Source organism: Podarcis bocagei (genome assembly GCF_964188305.1).
Source record: "Podarcis bocagei genome assembly, chromosome: 8".
Taxonomy (NCBI): Eukaryota; Metazoa; Chordata; class Lepidosauria; order Squamata; family Lacertidae; genus Podarcis; species Podarcis bocagei.
This window is the reverse complement of record NC_138133.1, coordinates 78,336,679-78,353,946: the sequence shown is the minus strand read 5'-3', so window position 1 is coordinate 78,353,946 and position 17,268 is coordinate 78,336,679. Positions and strand designations below refer to the sequence as shown.

At 45.9% G+C, this 17,268-nt stretch overlaps 1 protein-coding gene across 1 annotated transcript; it reads left to right on the top strand.

The window, feature by feature from the left end:
• The first annotated feature begins 887 nt into the window (after positions 1-887).
• On the top strand, positions 888-17,005 carry DERL1 (derlin 1). The gene is made up of 8 exons (XM_081205180.1): positions 888-1,173; positions 5,422-5,533; positions 7,197-7,261; positions 9,626-9,652; positions 12,787-12,882; positions 14,301-14,353; positions 15,230-15,340; positions 16,597-17,005. The coding sequence occupies exons 1-8, from the start codon at positions 1,021-1,023 to the stop codon at positions 16,733-16,735; spliced, it is 756 nt and encodes a 251-aa protein (XP_081061306.1). The 5' UTR covers positions 888-1,020; the 3' UTR covers positions 16,736-17,005.
• The last annotated feature ends 263 nt before the right edge of the window (positions 17,006-17,268 follow it).

Here is a 17,268-nt window from a genome sequence, read left to right as displayed (position 1 = left end):
GTGGTGGAAAAAGCAGCGGAAACAGCTCCAAACTACAGTACTGTATTTGTAGCTGAGGTTTCCCCCAAAAAGCTCAACAACGTTGGTGGTTTCCTTAAAAAAAAGCTCAACTCTGCGGGAGTCAGTAATTACACTTTTTGAAATATGGCAACCCTAGATTTGTGGTTAAGTGTCATGTAAGCTCTGAAATATATATATGACACTTAACCGCAAATCTAGGGTTGCCATATTTCAAAAAGTGTGTGTGTATATACACACGCCAATGTTTTAAATATTTATATTCACCCAGATCGGTTTAGAGAAGAGAGAAAAACTAATGCACTACAACTAAAGTGTCACACTGATAATAGTTACAGGTAGATAGCCCTGTTGGTCTGCCGTAGTCCAAACAAAATAAAAATAAAATAATAAAATAAAAAATTCCTTTCAGTAGCATGCACACGAAAGTTCATACTAATAACTATCTTAGTTGGTCTCTAAGGTGCTACTGGAAGGAATTATTTTATTTTATTTTAATTATTTTATTTTGTTCCCTCCGATACTAGTAAGCCAGTCTGGGATAGTATATGCTTGAAATTGGCATTTAAATAAAGCGCACTTATTGAACATTCGTGCCGCGGCTTGCAGCAAACAGGGATGACTTGGGATCAGGATAAACAGTTAAAAAAGCAAATTCAAGCCTCTGTATGTTTACTTCCGCGTTTCTATATTTCCCAACACGCTCCCACGTGTATTGGTAAACAGGGGTGAGAAACGGCGCCCGCTGTCCCTTTAAGAGCCGGAACTTCCGGCGACGCTCCTTCCGCCCCGCCCCTCCTCAGAGAGAGGAAAAGGCGGAAACCGGAAGCGGCCGTTGCTCGGCCGAATTCGGCGCGGCCACGTCGGAGGAAGGCGGGCCCCTCCCACCGCCCCACCTCCCGCGGCTTGGCTGTCATAGGAGCAGCTCCGGCGAGCGCGTCGGGCAGCGGAAGGCCCCAGACGCCCAGGCCTCGCAGCGGCTAGACCGGCGGCGGAGGGGAGATGTCGGACCTCGGGGAATGGTTCCGGAGCATCCCGCTCATCACCCGTTACTGGTTCGCCGGCGCCATCGCGGTCCCCCTCGTCGGCAAGCTAGGCCTCATCAGCCCCTTCTACCTCTTCCTGTGGCCCGAGGCCTTCATCAACCGCTTCCAGGTAAGCGAGTGGGCGGACTGCAACTCCCGGCATGCTCGGCGCGAGCCTGGCGCTTAAGAATCACCCGCGGCGCGGCGCTGTGCATGCCGGGAGTTGTAGTTGTTGGGAGACGGCGTGGGGCTCGGCAGCGCTGGTTGTCAATGGATCGCAGGGAGTTGGAAGGGGATCCCCAGGGCTCATCAAGCCCAGCCCCCTCCCAGCGATGCAGGACAGCTGCCTACCGCCGTCCCTGGGTGGCCTCGAACCAGCGACTTTCTGGTTGACAGTCAGGCGCACTGACCCCTTGTGCCACCCGAGGGAGCCACGCGGGAAGTGTCAGTGCTTTGTCATGGCCACTTGTTGCGGGGATGGGACACCACTTGTAAGGGGTTTCTTCATTCGTTTGCTTCCTCCCTTCTTAAACGGGAATGGGTGAGGAGCTGTGAAAAGGTGCATTGTTTTGAGCCCAGGAGTTCCTGCCTCTTTTCTGAAAGCAAAGCACACTACCACGGTTTAGTGGGGAATGTTTAGGTCTTTACCATCATGGGTTCAAATTCCCACAGTAAGTCCTGAAACTCATTCGCCGCATCTGGAAGCTTGAACATCATCAATAACTCAAAATCAAACATTGTTACAGTGGTACATCGGGTTACATACGCTTCAGGTTACAGACTCCGCTAACTCAGAAATAGTACCTTGGGTTAAGAATTTGATTCAGGATGAGAACAGAAATTGTGCAGTGGCAGTGCGGCGGCAGCAGGAGGGCCCATTAGCTAAAGTGGTGCTTCACGTTAAGAACAGTTTCAGTTTAAGAACGGACCTCCGGAACAAATTAAGTACTTAACCCGAGGTACCACTGTACTTTGTGTGCAGCCACTTTACCCCCTTTTTTGTGCAGATGAGTGAACAATACAGTATATGAAGCCAAGAGTTTAGTGTCAGCATCTTGGTTTGATCAGAAACCATTATGCTTAATCATTTTCTAGTTTGGATATAATAAGGAACTATGACGGAAGGCTTTCTGGTTTGTTTGTTTGTTGGTTTGTTGGTTTGTTTGTTAGGTTATTGTTTTTTGCTTCCAAGATGGTAGGAGTAAAGCAGGCATGTGATGCTTGTTCATGGGCGTAGCGCTTGCTCTACAAGTGAGGGGGAGCCTGGGCTAACAAAGTCCCTTTGCCCTAGTATTGAAATGTCAAGGTAACAGTTCCATTAATAGGGTGAGGAGGCCAGGGCAGAATAGGTTTCCATCTGGCCCTTGCTAGGCTTACAGGATCGCCATCTTAAAGCAGCCATAAACAGAACACCTTCAAGGTGGTGTTCTCTGAAATGTTACCCACCCTACATACATGGCCAGCTAAACATTCTCAATGTGTTTGTGAGACAAGAATCTGGATTTGTTAGGCACTGAGGAAACATTATAGAACTCTCTAGGCTTCTATGAAAGGGACAGGCTTCATTGAACCAGGGAAGAACTTGGTTCTTAAAATTAGCATAGTAACAGAGCAGCTTTTAAGTTGGTCACCGGAGGAACATCTGGTTTGGAATATGCGAGGATGAACATGTTGTATCGTGCAAGGGGGACATTATAGGAATTCAAAGAGGCCAAAGTAAAGTAGGATAAAATGCATGTGCCAGATACGTTTGGAAACAAAGATCATGAATAGACGTTCATTTGTTAATTATAGAAGCCTCCAAGCCAGAATGGATGCGCTGGAATGCTTGGTTTTAAAAGAGAGAATAGATGTATTGGGCATAGTGGGCAATGGTAGCACACCGTTGTCTCCGCATCTGGACTCTATAGGAAGGACAGAGAAGGGTGTTCTGGAGGTGGTGTCCCTCTGCATGTCAAAGAGGACACAGAGTCGCGTGAGATTGAAATCCCAAAAGGGGCAGACTCCACCACAGAATTGTTACGTGGTGATATTGGACCCCAAGAATAATTTAGTACTGGGGACCTGCTATCATCTCCCTGATCAAAATGCTCAGGAAGATCTTGAGAAGAGAAGGAGCTCAAAGAGGCATCCAAAAGAAGGAATGTCATAGACAGGATAACAACAGGAAAACACCCAGAGGACAAAAGTCAGAGATTGATGTGCATTATAATGAGTGAAATACGTATTTGATCCCTTATCAACCAGCCAGATGTCAGGCTACCTGGCATCTTCACTGTATGTAACGAGCTGAGATTAGAAGCACCTGCTATAAGCGAGAGATCTTACCTGTAATCCCAGCTCGTTACAGTACCTGTACAAAAGACACCTGTCGACAGAAGCAATCAATCCAGCAGATTCCAAAGTAGCCACCATGACCAAGAGCTGTCCAAGGGGGAACTTGTCAATGATCTCAGGGCAGCTGGGACCATACTCACCATGAAAACAGTTGGTAACACTCTAAGCTGTGAAGGACTGAGATTTTGCAGAGCCCGCAAGGTCCCCTTGCTCAAGACAGCGCATGTACAGGCCCGTCTGCAGTTTGCCAATGCACATCTGAATCACCCAGAGGAGAACTGGGTGAAAGTGTTATGGTCAGATGAGACCAAAATCGAGCTCTTTGGCGTCAACTCAACTCGCTGTGTTTGGAGGAGGAGGAATGCTACCTACGACACCAAGAACACCACCCCCACCGTCAAACATGGAGGGGCACATATTATGTTTTGGGGGTGTTTTTCTGCTAAGGGGACAGGACACCTTCACCGCATCGAAGGGACAATGGACGGGACCATGTATCGTCAAATTTTGGGTGAGCACCTCCTTCCCTCAGCCAGAGCATTGAAAATGGGTCGAGGATGGGAAGAAGAAGCACATTAAGCTCCTGGAGTGGCCTAGCCAGTCTCCAGATCTTAATCCCATCGAAAATCTGTAGAGGGAGCTGAATGTTCGAGTAGCTACACATCAGCCTCAAAATCTTACTCACTTGGAGAGGATCTGCAAAGAGGAGTGGGACAAAATACCTCCTGAGACGTGTGGAAACCTGGTGGCGACCTACAAGAAACGTCTGACCTCTGTAATTGCCAACAAGGGCTTTGCCACCAAGTACTAAGTCATCTTTTGCAAAGGGATCAAATACTTTTTTCACTCATTATAATGCACATCAATCTCTGACTTTTGTCTTCTGGGTTTCTGGGGGTTTTCCTGTTGTTATTCGGTCTCCCACAGCTACAATAAACCTACCATTAAAATTATGGACTGGTCATTTCTTCGTCAGAGGGCAAACGGGCAAATTTAGCAGGAGATCAAATACTTTCCCCCCTCACTGTAAGTGGATGACTTCTTTCTGTGTCAGAAATGCAAGCATGATCAGCCCCTTGTGGCAAGGCTATTTTTTGTGGCTGCTGCTACTCAGAGTTAGCAGGGCTGGAAATGACATAGGCAGGGAGTTTGCTAGAACAGGTGGAATGTGCTCTATTTTTTGTGTAAAGACAGGCGATGCTTGTGCAAGTCCTACAATATAGCACTGGGGACGTAGCCACCTACTGCTTGGAGATTTTTGAAATATTAAGTGTTATTTAAATGCTGTTATATATATGAAATAAACCACCCTTATAGAAATACATTACAGTGGTGCCTCGGGTTAAGAACTTAATTCGTTCTGGAGGTCTGTTCTTAACCTGAAACTGTTCTTAACCTGAAGCACCACTTTAGCTAATGGGGCCTCCTGCTGCCGCTGTGCTGCCACTGCACGATTTCTGTTCTCATCCTGAAGCAAAGTTCTTAACCCGAGGTAATATTTCTGGGTTAGCGGAGTCTGTAACCTGAAGCGTATGTAACCCGAGGTACCACTGTACTTCATTTCTATAGCATGTATAAATTTGGCTCCTCCAAGGGGAAGTTACTTGTGTACTGTCATGCTCTTGGATCAGAGCTTTCCAAACTTTTCATCTCGCTGACATACTTTTTCGATGTGCATCATTTTGCAACACAGTAATTCAGTTTTACAAGCAAGCTGGAGGTTTAACTAACCCCTTTCCAGCCCCAGGAGGAGCATGGGGAGCATTGGCACAACACATGTACAAACTGCAGCCGACATACTAACATGTTGCAGCACACAGTTTGGAAAGCTCTTGTCTTAAATGATTGTTACTCTGACTTCACCCCGCTACATTTCTCTCCCATCTGCTAGTCAAGTGAGGCTTACATACCATGCATCATGTGGAGTTGCTAAGCTTATGCCATAATAAATTTGTCAGTAGTTAAGGTGCCACAAGACTCTCGGTTGTTTCACTGTAATAAACCTCTGAATTCATACTCTCTCTTTAAAACGTTTGAACAGATCTGGAGGCCAATCACAGCAACCTTCTATTTTCCGGTCGGCCCAGGAACGGGGTTTCTTTACCTGGTGAACTTATATTTTTTGTATCAGTATTCATCACGATTAGAAACAGGTAATGTAACATCGAATATATAACATACTATTTAGTTTTCACATTCAGTGGCACTAGTTACTTTCCATTTTCTTTTATAACCTTCTGGGCCCATCTTGTGGAGATAGATGCTAATTCGGATGCATATAGAAGAACATAAGAAGCTGCCCTATACTGAGACAAGGCCTTGGTCCATCAAGCTGTCTGCACTGACTGGCAGTGGCTGTCCAGGATTTAAAACAGAGGGACTCTCCCAGCCCTACCCGGAGATGCCAGACATTGAATCTGTGACCCTATGCATACAAGGCAGGGGCTCTGTCAATGGAGCTGTGAGAATCTAATCTTGCTAAGATGCAGAACTCGCAGGGTTGCATCCAAACTTCCACCCATTCTTTGTGTAGCCCTTAGCACTGCCTCCTAGCTGTCACCTTCTGGAGCAGCTTTCTGAGGGGCACGAGGCTGCAGGCAGAATTTGTGAAAACAGCCTCTCCCCTCTAGTGGGAGAGGTTCCTGGGCAGAGTACCCATGATAGTCTGGACCCATGGGAGGTTAATGAAAATTCAAGTGTGTGTGTGTGTGTGCGCAATGCTAGTCTTGGGGGCATGCTCAGACACTTGTCCTGTGAGGGTTTTGGGAATGAGAGGAAAATGGAGGCTGGTTATTTTGAATCAAGGTCCTGTTTTGAGGCTGCTGTCCTATTCCTATGTGGTTTGAATTCACTGGTACAGTCATACCTTGGATTCCGAACGCCCTGGAGCTTTGGCTCCCGAACGCCGCAAACCCGGAAGTGATTGCTTTTTAGCGTTCTTTTGGAAGCGAAATGTCATGACGGGGCTTCCATGGCTTCCAATTGGCTGCAGGAGCTTCCTGCAGCCAACCGGAAGCCTCGATTTGGTTTTTGAACGTTTTGGAAGTCGAATGGATTCCGTTTGACTTCCAAGGTATGACTGTACCTCAAGGATGCACTGCAGCTTTGTTTCCTGTATTTTTTGCAGAAAAATAGTGCTAGATACAAAGCTGGTACCCATATTGAATAAAGAGGCTTTCCTCTTCCTAAATGTGGAGATGAGATATTTCGTGTCTATTAAAACAGCCAGTTCCCCCCCAAGTATTTCTTAAGTGGAAGAAAAACCTCCCCTGACTCTTCCTGCGGGCTCCTGAAACGGATCAGCCTCTCGTTTCTTCCTCTGAACGAAAGCCGCAATTGTGTCATGCAATATAATCATAGCCCTTAAGATCCACCCAGTGTCTCTGGGGGGAACAATGCAAAACAACTGCCAAGGAAGAAGACTGGAAGAAATTTAAAGACTATCTACAGAAATATTGTAAAATTAATGAATGATAGAATGATGTTGGATAGCAACTAAGGGGTTTCCAGCTGTAATGATTTAAGGGAATATGAAAAAAGGGTTATAAATGGGTTAAAATCTAATGGTAAGGATTTGCTGAACCAATAAATTAAGTGGAATGCAAAAAAGGGAGGTATGAGAAGGTCCGGGAAATAAGTTAAAAGAAAATAAGTAAAAGGAAAAATGTATGTTTTTAACTGTTTTTATTTTGTATTTTTCTTTTTTCTTTTTCATTTTTACTGTTATATTTCAAAAAAAATATTTAATAAATATTTTATTAAAAAAAACAACTGCCAAGGTTTCAGCTCGCTCTAACGCCACTCTTTTGTTCACAGGCGCTTTCGATGGAAGACCTGCCGACTATATGTTCATGCTTCTCTTTAATTGGATCTGCATAGTTGTATCCTTTTTTTATTTGCTACAGCAACATTTTGGCATGTTTGAGTTCTGCAGAGGGGTGGGAGTCTGGTGTGTGGTCCTCACCTGTGTTCAGTCACACATCCACTGCATGGCCTTAGTAGTTGTAGTAGTATTTATTAAATTTGTATAACGCCCTTCATCTGAAGATCAACCTCTGAAGATTGAGGTTGAATCCTGACAAGACAGAAGTACTGTTTTTGGGGGACAGGGAGCGGGTTGGTGTGCACAGCCTGGGAGTCATTTTGGACTCACAGCTGTCCATGGAGGCGCAGGTTAACTCTGTGTCCAGGGCAGCTGTCTACCAGCTCCACCTGGTACGCAGGCTAAGACCCCACCTGCCCGCGAACTGTCTCGCCAGAGTGGTGCATGCTCTGGTTATCTCCCGCTTGGACTACTGCAATGCGCTCTACGTGGGGCTACCTTTGAAGGTGACCCGGAAACTGCAATTAATCCAGAATGCGGCAGCTAGACTGGTGACTGGGAGTGGCCGCCGGGACCACATAACACCGGTTCTGAGAGATCTGCATTGGCTCCCAGTACGTTTCCGAGCACGATTCAAAGTGTTGGTGCTGACCTTTAAAGCCCTAAACGGCCTCAGCCCAGTATACCTGAAGGAGAGTCTCCACCCCCATCGTTCAGCCTGGACACTGAGATCCAGCGCTGAGGGCCTTCTGGCGGTTCCCTCATTGTGAGAAGTGAGGTTACAGGGAACCAGACAGAGGACCTTCTCGGTAGTGGCGCCCGCCCTGTGGGACATCCCATCAGATGTCAAAGAGATAAATAATTACCTGTCATTCAGAAGACATCTTAAGGCAGCCCTGTTTAGGGAAGTTTTTAATATGTAACGCTGTACTGTTTTTAACACTGATTGGGAGCCACCCAGAGTGGCTGGGGAAACTCAGCCAGATGGGCGGGGTATAAATAATAAATTATTATTATTATTATCACAGGGCGGTTCATAACGTAAAAATACAAAACAAGAACACAAAATATATAATAAAAAACAGAACCCTCCCACAAACACATTCAAAAGGCCATAGATTGTTTAATCAGCCGAAGGGTAATATTTTCGCCTGGCAGCGCCAAATGAGCCTCCCCTGGGGGAGTCACCGCAGAAAAGGCCCGTTCTCGTGTAGTGGTCCTCTTGTGGAGGGAGCACACAAAGAAGGGCCTCAGGTGATGATCACAGGGTCTGGGTTGGTTCATATGGAGAGAGGCGGTTCTTGAGCTATTGTGGTCCTGAACCATTTAAGGCTTTACAGGTCAAAGCCAGTATTTAGTCAAGTTAATCTGCTTCACTCCTTTCTGCCCCCTTTTTACTATGATGTGTTGTTAATTATTATTAATAATTTTATTATTTATACCCTGTCCACCTGGCTGGGTTTCCCTGGCCACTCTGGGCAGTTTCCATCACATATAAAAGCATAGTAAAACGTCAAGCATTAAAAACCTCCTGATACAGGGCTGCCTTCAGATGTCTTCTAAATGTTGTAATAAAAAAATTCCTTCCAGTAGCACCTTAAAGACCAACTAAGTTAGTTCTTGGTATGAGCTTTCGTGTGCATGCACACTTCTTCAGATACAATGTTGTGTAGTTCTTTATCTCCTTGATATCTGGTGGCTTTGGGTTTGTCTGTACGTGTAGGAATAGTCGTAAGGATTGCAAGTAAAAAAAAACCTCAGAAAGATGCCGTATAAATAGTTTTATAATATGGCATCACTGGCCCTGTACTAAACCCTGATTGAGTGGCTGAGCCTTAACGAGCTCAGAGTGAAGTGTTGGGCCTGTGCCTGTCCGCTTCTTGTGTAGCTAGGGGAAGGACTTCTGCCAAGTTGAGTTTAGCTTTCGAGGAATCTTGGCTTCGCATTCTGTAAAAGAACAGGACTCCTGGCTTAAAATGACTAATGGTTTAACAGTGGCAGCTTCAGATTTGGCAACTGTGTTACACCAGGATATCTCATTTGTACCTAATGCTAAGATGAGATTCTTTGAAAGCAGAACTAAACTTTGCAGAAGTCTTCCTCCTGGTCCTGCCGGAGGAGAGGTGAGAGGGCACATCCTTGGTTGCACTTGAGTCCATTGAAGCTTGCCTGCAGAACAGTAATGGCAGTGTCTAGTATGTCCGGCTAACAGAACCTTTTCTTCTGCACTGTACTGTGTTGAATCTGATTCACTTGCTCTCTCACCAGCAATATTTCCACAGGCTGTTTCAAAGCCATGCTGCAGGTTTCCAGACAGATTCTGTCCAGCTCTTTTAGTCCCTTGAGTTAAATGTGCCTCATCACAAGGTTGCACTTCTTGTCTTCTGTTTTAGTTTGGTTTTCCTTAGTGAAACAATGAAAGATTACTGGTTTGGCAATGAATATGCAGGTAAGCATGTCTGTTTTCAAAGCGACCTGGCTTCTAAAGTGCCAGGTCTTTCATCTACTTGTACAGAATTCATGTGGGCCAGATCAGATCAGAGTGGATTATGTGTACTGTGTATTCAATACTCTCCCGTCTAAACCAGTGTGCTGGCAGGGAGAAAAAGGGTCAGTTTGTGTTTCTGAACACCTGAAAGAGCACTGAGCAAAACACTCATCGTTCCTGTTCAGCAAGTTTGGTGTGAATTTTCTGCTGATACCCAAGTGCAAAACTGTAGGAGAAATAACCCTAAGAGAAAATGGCTGCATTCAGGTTTTAACAATACCTTGCTGCGACCCTCCATCTCTCTCAGAACATTCCCCAACCACACCTTCCCCAAGTCTGTCTGTCTGTCTGTCTGTCTGTCTGTCTGTCACACGATTGGTCTTGCTTTGCATTGAAAGGTGCCCTTGAACACGGATAATGTTTCATGTTTGCCTGGAGGACAGAGAAAGGGGTGTGGGTGGGTGTTTTGTCTACTGTGCAAAGGTAAATTTTACATTAGTCGATACTGTTTTGTGGATGTGTCTCTTCGGCTCCCCTGCTCCTCTCACGCAGCTGCAAGGAGGAGAGATTGGAAGCTTTCCCTTCTGTTCTTATCTAACTGCAATTTTGCATCGTGTCCACACAGGGTGTACAGTGGTGCCCCGCAAGACGAACGCCTCGCGAGACGAAAAACTTGCAAAACGAAAGGTTTTTTCGTTTTCGAGTTGCCTCGCAAGACGAATTTCCCTATGGGCTTGCTTCGCAAAACGAAGCTTGCCCCGCAAGCTCCGGGGACAGCGGGAAGCGCAGCGCGTCTTCCCCGCTGTCCCCGGACCTCTTTTGAAGCAAGGGGCGGCGGGGAGAAGCGATCTTCTCCCCGCAGCCCCTTGCTTCAAAAGAGGGGACAGAGCGGCGCTTCCCCTCTGTCCCCGGACGGTCTCCATAGGAACGCATTGATTGATTTTCAATGCATTCCTATGGGAAACCATGCTTCGCAAGACGAAAAACTTGCAAGAAGAAAAAACTTGCGGAACGAATTAATTTCGTCTTGCGAGGCACCACTGTATTGTGCTTTCTCTGTGGTGTGGCCGAAAGAAGCAGGTTTAGGAAGCTGACCGCAGATTAGGCATTGGACGTTGAAAATAGGGGCCAGGGCTTCTGATCTTCTCACAGGCATGCTTTGGAAGGAGAAATTACACAGGCTTAAGGCTTATTCATGTAAGGTAGGGTTGGGAACCTCTGACCACCCAGATGACTACAACCCGCATTGTCCCTGATCATTGCCTGTGCTGACTGTGACTGATGGGAGTTGGGGAGTCCAGCAATATGTGGAAACTGCCAGTTTTCCATCGCTGGTGTAATGATGCTAAACCACATCATACCCCTTGAATGCATTCTATGCAGGTGATAAGCAGTCTTACCAATGTCAACAGTAAGTGTGCCGTAGGTGCATTCCTTTTCAGCTGAAGCTGCCATAAAGCCTTTGCCCTTTGTAGGAAGGAGAACTTCCGAGACGCGCCTGGAGCTTCAGGCAGAGTTTCCAACTGCACCCTGTTCTTCTCAAACTCAGAATCCCATATTTGGGCTCTAGGAGCTATAAGACCTTTTGATTTCCAGAAAGAGGGAGAGGTGTGCATTCCTGCTTTTGATTACGTTTCCACTGTGAGACTTTGAGGCTGAAACATTTCCTGGGAGTTTCATAAGAGCACTTCTTGGGAGCGTATCCATGAACTCCTCGCCAGCTGCATGGGGCCCAACCTCTCCCCGCGCTCTCTGAGGGTTTCCATTTCAGGTCCTTCTAAGCCACTCGTGCCCAGTTCTCCCAAATGCATGCATCATTTTGCACTGCAGAGAAGAACCGTATTTAACTTTGCATCTAAAATAGCCAGTCAGCCTTCATTGTCTAAGACGTGTGTGTGTGTGTGTGTGTGTGTGTGTGTGTGTAATATAACTTTCAGGTAATTAAGCAAGCCTGGTGCTGACACCTCTGTCAAACTGTCCTTGCCAATTGCACAATCACATCTCTCAGTCACATTAGCTTTTTAAAAAGATCTTGTTGAAAGTAAATCAACATCTTTTTTCTTGCGATGGAACTCATTACGCAAGAACCAATATGGATGTTATGAATAAGGAGGCCTAAAAACCTGCAAGCCTCCTGTTAGTGCTCAGTTCTGTCAGTGCAGAATAAGGAGGGGATAGCTGGACTTAATTTTAAAGTCTATTTTTATTTCTATAATTTGAGCAGACTCCTGTAATCTCGAGGGCTGCGATCCGAGGTATATTTCCATGGAAAATACACTTGGTGAGATGGCGGCAAATCCGTGGGACTTAATTCTAGGAATAAACAAGGCTAGGAAGCAAGTCTTTGTGCACCAAACCTTCATCATTTGTGACCCACTAAGCTGAAGGCAGCCCACAAGCCACGTATTGTGGTTTGACTGATCTTGACAACAGGCCTTTGTATTTGCTATCTGGGACAGGCAGCAAAACCAGATTTCTCACGCCCCGGCATGCTGTCCTGTCTGGTGATAGGCTGCTTTCTGCTTGGCGGATCTTAAATTAGGGAGCCTGGGGCAAAGAGGAAAAATGCCTTTCCAAAACATTTTCTTAATGACGACGTGCTGTCAGGTGTGGAGAGACCTCTCTGTGGCAAGCATCCATGAAAGAGCCACAGCAAGCTTTGGGTTTCTGTGCTCTCTCTCCTGCTTGCTCTGGCACAGCTGTTAGAATATCAGAAACTTCTTCATCTGTTTTATATGAACCACAGCTTAGTGTGTTGGATGAACTCTAAGCTATGGATAATTGTAACTATAGTTAGTGATAACAACTCAAGGTTATAACCACTTCTCAAATTCAAGTGACATGCTGCAGTTAATCAAAAACAGAAGGCAGAGATTTCAATCTCCCCTGTGCAACCATGTCAGGAGTGGGGAGGAGACACGCGCCAGAGTCTTGTTTCCATAATACTAAATCCAGGTTTGAAGTTACGTGCAAATTGGAGAGAACACTAAACAGGCCTCTGCGTTTCTTTTTATTCTGAGCATTCTGCAGTTGCTTAGGTCTCCTGTACCAAATCTCAATCTTTTTGTCTCTTCATTCTCTTGCTTCCCTTGTAGCTGCTGATGATTCCCTTGATCATGTCTGTACTTTACGTTTGGGCCCAGCTGAACAGAGACATGATAGTGACATTTTGGTTTGGGACACGGTTTAAGGTAAGGCCAAAGGGCTTTCCCCTTTCCTCAAGCCTTCTGCCCATATCAAAGGAACTGCTCGCTCATTGAGGAAGGGAGACAGTTCCCCCCTGTGACTACTTGTCCCTTCCAGATTCTTAAAGGGATACTGGCATCAGAGGAGCTCTTTTGCTGCTAAAGGTGTTTCACTTCCAAGCCTTTCTGCAGGGTAGCCTCGGAGTTGATATCATGTGCCTTGGCCACAAGAGACGTAGACCCATGTGTGAGATGGCAATGTCTTTATACCACATTGTATGCTCTAGAAACACCTTGTGATGCTGCAGCCAGGCAGGGGCTTGTAGCAGAGCTCCTTGACCTCTACCCACCTCCCTGATGCTACTAGCCACCTCATGTCAGATCACCATGCTTTCTCTTGGCTGCCAGATACGTAGTTGTGGGGGCTATGCTATCATGGAATGTTAGGATTGGAGAAGGGGATTTGTCATCCTTGTCTGGTATGCAATGAGGAGGTGTACAGACAAGGAAGATATTGGCAAAGGCAGTGCAGGATGGGAGGGAAAGGCAGAGTCGGGAGAGAGATTTTATGCCAGCAGAGGCAAGGGATGGAGCAAAAAAGCTGAAGGGGATTTAACTGCAACTTGGGTGTCCTGATAGCATGTTGCAACCCAGGGAGAGGTACTGTACTTCTAAAATGTGAATTACATGTCACCGACTAGGTAGAGCAAAACCTCCATATTTTTTTTTGGGGGGGGGAACGTCTATATCAGCTAGACTGGGAGCGGCCGCCGAGACCACATAACACCGGTCTTGACCTTTAAATCCCTAAATGACCTCGGCCCAGTATACCTGAAGGAGCGTCTTCACTCCCATTGTTCTGCCCAGACGCTGAGGTCCAGCGCTGAGGGCCTTCTGGCGGTTCCCTCATTGCGAGAAGCCAAGTTACAGGGAACCAGGCAGAGGGCCTTCTTGGTAGTGGCACCCACCCTGTGGAACGCCCTCCCATCAGATGTCAAAGAGATAAACAACTACCTAACATTCAGAAGACATCTGAAGGCAGCCCTGTTCAGGGAAGTTTTTAATGTGTGATGTTTTAATGTATTTTTAATCTTTGTTGGAAGCCACCCAGAGTGGCTGGGGAAACCCAGCCAGATGGGCGGGGTACAAATATGCTGCAAAATGGACCCCGACCCTCTGGAGCAGATTTTCAGGGTTTGCAGTGGGCTTCAGAGATGAGCTCTGTTGTGCAAGTGGAAGTCTTGCCCAAGTAGAACATCAACATTGGATGCAACCCCTGTACATTAAATGCTCAATAATGTATTTAGCTAGCTATATTTCTGTCAGGGACTTGTATTTGGAGAATTCTGAAGGAGGTGGAGACTAAATTGCGCTCTTCAGTTTCCTTGCTCACAGCAAGTTTGCATGTGCTCTTGTTGTCCTAGGCATGCTATCTACCGTGGGTTATCCTGGGATTCAACTATATCATTGGAGGCTCGTAAGTATTCCCAAATACCCGTTTTGTATTACAGTAAATACAGTCCTTACAGTAACATGTGGCTTACTTCCATACCCCTAAGGACATCTGAAACATCTGGATAATTAAGAGGAATGTGTGTGAATGCAGTAGCCTTTTTTTGCAGTGGCAAGGAGACACCCTTTCCCTTGCATTGCCTAGCTCTTCCACTGACCTAACCTCCAGATCTTCACTGGCGGGTTTCTCAGTGAGCAATTTCCATGGCGAAAGGTCCCAGCCATAGTACCAGCCCTGCTCAAGCTGCAGTTGCTCCTGCATGAGCAGCAGGCTCCTGTGTCCTTCCCTCTCTGAAAGAAAAGGTGAATGCGGGAAGGAAAAGAACTTCCTGTGCCCGATTGACTCTTCCATCTGCCTTATTTTTTAGCCTGTCCTTTGAGCATGGCAATTGCTAGGAGTTGTGGCTTTGTATGGTACATTTTTTGCTGCTATACAGGAGTATAGCAATGTAGGAGTATTTTGCTGCTATACAGGAGAGTCAGCGTGGTTCAGTGGTTAAGAGCGGTGGACTCGTAATCTGGTGAACCGGGTTCGCTTCCCCGCTCCTCCACATGCTGCTGCTGAGTGACCTTGGGCTAGACACACTTCTCTGAAGTCTTTCAGCCCAACTCACCTCACAGAGTGTTTGTTGTAGGGGAGAAAGGGAAAGGACATTGTTAGCCGCTTTGAGACTCCTTCGGGTAGTGATAAAGCGGGATATCAAATCCAAACTCCTCCTCCTCCTCCTCTTAGGGATAGGAGCCCAAAGCTGCCCTTTCCTCTAGCCCCAGCTTAGTCGGCAGCAGAAAATGCTTTACTACAGAATTGTTAAACGTTGATCCCATTCTCTTCTCCCTGCAGTATCATCAATGAGCTGATTGGCAACCTGGTTGGCCACCTCTACTTTTTCTTAATGTTTAAATATCCAATAGACTTGGGAGGAAGAAATTTCCTATCAACGCCTCAGTTCCTGTAAGTTGTTTTAAAAGGTTTTCTCTGTTTTTAAAAGGAAAATCAGGTTGCTTATTAGGAAACATTTGAGTTATCTTATTTGAAAAAAAGGGTTTATAACAGTGATAACTAGAGAATTTAGGTGACCCAAGCAAGCTTTTCCAGTTTGCTGGATCTATGATGGGGTCTTCCACATTTATCAGAGCATGCATCTCTGACAGCGAAACGAATAAGGAAAGCTTTTCAACTGAAACTTTTAGAAGCCATGAATCGAAGAGGAGGAAGGGGGAAGATGACAATAGACTTGTAAAATGAAGTTTGAAAACAAGCAATTCAACTTAAACTGGCTTACACATGCTTACTCAAAAATGTCTTTCTGAATTAACGTGGGGAGGAAGCAGCAGCAGAGATACATTTCAGACATCGCGATATATCAGCATATACCAATATTTAGCTGTTGATATATCACAATGCTGAAAACCAGATATTGTCCAGTCCTTGATGCAAGCACACATACTCACAATCTCTCTCTCTCTCAGAAAACATATTGGTTCTATCCCAGTTCAAAGCCAAAGAGTGGGATACATCCACACTGTTTCGAGGAGAGAAATAATTGCTGTATCTCTTAAGAGAGCTGCCTAGCACTTCCTGGAACCCATAGGTCACACATTTGCAGTTGCTGCCAAATGTGACAGATCGTCCATTTTTAAACTCGGGCATTTAACACTTCTTAATGTATCAATAAGGGACGCAAGTGGCGCTGTGGGTTAAACCACAGAGCCTAGGACTTGCTGATCAGAAGGTTGGTGGTTCGAATCCCTGCGACGGGGTGCGCTCCTGTTGCTTGGTCCTTGCTCCTGCCAACCTAGCAGTTCAAAAGCACGTCAAAGTGCAAGTAGATAAATAGGTACTGCTCCGGCGGGAGGGTAAATGGTGTTTCTTTACTTTTAATGTATTAATATGCAATGCTTTCCCTCCCACTAAGCTAGGAAGGGCAATGCTTTTGAGATCTGAGTGAAAGAATGAAAACTGACAAAAGAACTTCAGACTTGTTAGGGGGTCTGCCAAAACAGTCCCAATTAGGTTAAAACTGCGCTCAAAGGGGCAGGGTGGGATTGAACAGTATCTTAGCCATATGTCATCCAATCATTTTGCTGTTTGGCCAGCTTATAGCTCTTACTGTGTAGATTCTACACGCAGAATGCCACAAAGCTGGAACTAGTCCTGATTTCAGAAAGACCAGGCATATTTGAACGGCTCTTTTGCTTGGCCCCCAGGTACCACTGGCTGCCGAACAGGAGAGGAGGAGTCTCTGGATTTGGGGTGCCCCCCGCCAGCATGCGCAGGCCTGCAGAGAACCGCCAGGGCGAAGGGAGACACAACTGGGGCCAGGGTTTCCGGCTGGGCGATCAGTGAAAGAACTTCCTGCTTTTTCTCTTCTTCTTTTTTTCCTTTTTGTGTGTGCGGGACATCTTCAACCATTCACGGGAATGGCTCCTACTGAGGAGTGTAATCAAGAACTGGGTTTGCTCGAGGGCAATTGGGTCTGGCCCATTAAGAAATCTTAACTTTTTCTTTTCGTTCCTGGTGGAAGATGACCCAACGGAAGGCACAAGATAGATTTTACTCCAGGCTGTTGAATAGTGCTCAACTCAGTGCTGCCATTAAAAAAAAAAAAAGAACACATATTTTTAATATTGTCTAGCACAGTGTATTTTCTTTTACCAACCTCTCCTCAGGTGAATTTTATGTTGTTGCATCTGAATTTCACGCCTTTCTTTGCGTAAGAGCCCTACAGTCCAGTAAGAATCTACTCCTTGGGTCAGAGAATTGTCCAACACAGTAAGTGGTGGTAAAAAGGGTTACTTCAGAGTTTGCTGTAATACTAACTAGCAGGAGCTCTTCGGGTATTGATAACTATGTTGGTATTTATTTAGCAGGATCAGAGC